The sequence below is a fragment of the Apodemus sylvaticus genome, chromosome 20, assembly GCF_947179515.1.
Source record: "Apodemus sylvaticus chromosome 20, mApoSyl1.1, whole genome shotgun sequence".
Taxonomy (NCBI): Eukaryota; Metazoa; Chordata; class Mammalia; order Rodentia; family Muridae; genus Apodemus; species Apodemus sylvaticus.
This window is the reverse complement of record NC_067491.1, coordinates 3,874,729-3,877,581: the sequence shown is the minus strand read 5'-3', so window position 1 is coordinate 3,877,581 and position 2,853 is coordinate 3,874,729. Positions and strand designations below refer to the sequence as shown.

The following is a 2,853-nucleotide window of genomic DNA, read 5'->3' as shown; positions in this document are numbered from 1 at the left end:
TACTGCTCCTCCAAGCAGTGTTGACCACCCAATTTAAAGTACTTCTACTTAGTCTCCATTAAAAATACATTATTTTAGTTAATTTATAGAGCAGTAGGTTACTAAATGGCTTTGTCATATATACATGGTTTAGTTAACTCCCCTCCCAGCCCTTATTCTCACATAACTCCTCTTTTAACTTTTTATTCCAGTCAACTTTCATATTACTAAACTGAGTTCTTTGTTTTGTTTTCAACCATAGATTTTGTTAAAAGAAAAGCATTAGTATGAGAAACCACACTGTGATCACAGAGTTCGTGCTGTTGGGTATATCAGACGCTCCAGAACTTCAACTTGTACTTTTCATCTTTTTATTAATAACTTACATATTAAGTGTCGCCGGAAATGTAACCATCATCATCCTCACCTTGCTTGACTCTCGTTTAAAGACGCCAATGTATTTCTTCCTCCAGAATTTCTCCTTCTTAGAAATTACATTCACCAGTGTTTCCATCCCCAGATTATTGGGGTCAATAATCACTAAAGTCAAGACCATTTCCTTTAACAACTGTTTGGCTCAGTTATATTTCTTCATCTCCATGGGAGTGTCTGAGTTCTTTCTTCTAACTGCCATGTCTTACGATCGCTATGTGGCCATCTGCAAGCCACTGCACTACACCCTCATCATGAATCAGAAAGTCTGCACCGTCCTTGTCCTCACCTCATGGCTGGCGGGATTCCTGACCATCTTCCCACCATTAATGCTGGTCCTCAAGTTAGACTTCTGTGCTTCTAATGTCATTGATCACTTTTCCTGTGACTACTTCCCCATGCTACAGCTCTCCTGCTCAGATACAAGGAGTTTAGAGATGATTGGCTTCTACTTTGCCTTTGTCACTCTGCTGTTCACCCTGGCCCTAGTGATCTTGTCCTACATCTGCATCATCAGCACCATTCTGAGGTTCCCATCGGCCAGCCAGAGGAAAAAGGCTTTCTCCACCTGCTCCTCTCACATGATTGTCATCTCCATGTCCTATGGAAGCTGCATTTTTATCTATGTGAAACCTTCTGCAAATGAAAGGGCATCACTGACCAAAGCAGTAGCTGTTCTCAATACTTCCATTGCCCCTATGCTGAACCCCTTTATTTATACTTTAAGGAACCAGCAAGTAAAACAGGCTTTCAAAGACTTGATGTACAAAGTGCTGTTGTATAGAAGCAAGTGAAAGAATGTTTTAATGTGAAGAAATGCCATTGTAAAGATTTAATAAAGATAATTTGTAAGTTTTATTATTCCAGGTAGGTTGTAAAAGGTAGTGCAAAGCTATCAGTTTTCCATTCAATTCATTATTCAAATCTCAACTTTAACCAATGTAAATAAGATAAATTGAAACTATATTTGAAATGTGACATGTTCAAATATTTTTTGTATTTATGTATGTGTATATGCATATATATATATTATGCTGACAAAAGCAAACCATCTCTATATTTTCATTTTAATACATGATAGGCTATGTAGTTCTGTTTTGAAAAAAATTCTTTATTCACAGGTAATCTGATGTTACTTAACAACTGCTAGCCATATGAATTAATGAAAAGTGTAAAATTTCTCTAAACCTTGACTTTTTATTTAAAAATAAAGGTGAAAATTTCATGTTTGTAAGATTAAATGAGATCAAATATGCAAACTTTTAGTTGAAGAACTAAATAATGCCTATAATAAATTACAACTCTTATGAAAATATTGTCGAAGGTTGAGAATTAATTCCAACTTACAGAACAGGAATAACACAGCGTTTCCTAAAGCCTTGGTGCTGTACAATTTTTAGAGCACCATTCTTTATATAAATTCACTTCTCAAAATACTCTCTTAAAATTTCTATTTTGAATGAAAACCTGCACCTTAGAGAAGGTAACTAAGCTTAAATCACAAATCATAACAGCCCATTTAAATTTTTATCTAGCTCTTAGTAAACAAAGCCATATAAATCTGTGATATGGAGTTGAATTTATGATATCATAAATAAGAAATTAAGGGTTTTTAGATAGAAGTAATCACAGTATTATTTCATTTTCTTTGTTTACCCTATATCTGTCTAGCTAATAAACAAAATATGAGAGTTCGAATATATGGTTTCCATAAACCCTTATTATATGAATGTTAGTAGTTTTTAAATTATTAAATAGGATTTAATAGCCTCTCTTTCACTTGGTTTAATTCTATAAACGCTACTACTTATACTGAGAATTAATAGTACCCATTATTGTTGAAAGTAATTTGTATATATTTTTCATACTCTAGAATGAATCATATAATTGGTTTTGAAAATCAGTAGAGAATCTTGTAAAATAAGTCTTCTGAAAATTCAGTGGGTTCTCCCAATGAGTTTTTAATTTATTCAGGTGAGCAGAAATCCTTGGTCATAACTTAAATACTTCAATGTATGAACACTGATTGAAATGTATGTTTTACATATGTGTAGCTGAGCTATTTATTGCTTATGCTATTAGGTAAACAATAATTCTTTTCCCTCATGCATTGATCTAAATTTTGAGCAAGAGATAAGCCATGCAGATTTCCTCTAATTACTTGTAGAAGAAGTAGAATAAAAAAGAGGAATAATTGAATAAATTCAGAAAAAGTTGGAAACACTAATTTAAAAGAAGCCCCTAGGGCTTCTGGAGTCTGGACCACCAATCAAAGTGTACACAGGGAGGGGCCCATGGCTTCAGTCACATATGTGGCAGAGGATGGCCTTGTTGGATATCAGTGGGAGGAGAGGCCCTGGAGATTGAGGGTGTTTGATGCCTTAGTGTAGGGGAATGTCAGGGCATTAAGGTGTGTGTGTGTGTGTGTGAACATTCTCATAG

General features: G+C 34.6%; 1 protein-coding gene across 1 annotated transcript; it reads left to right on the top strand.

Annotated features, from left to right (window-relative positions):
• Positions 1–266: 266 nt before the first annotated feature.
• Positions 267–1,205, top strand: LOC127671213 (olfactory receptor 6C3-like). The gene has a single exon (XM_052165944.1). The coding sequence runs from the start codon at positions 267–269 to the stop codon at positions 1,203–1,205; it is 939 nt and encodes a 312-aa protein (XP_052021904.1).
• The last annotated feature ends 1,648 nt before the right edge of the window (positions 1,206–2,853 follow it).

Coding starts and splice junctions, on each gene's coding strand:
- LOC127671213 (XM_052165944.1), top strand. CDS start 267: ATGAGAAACCACACTGTGATCACAGAGTTCGTGCTGTTGGGTATATCA.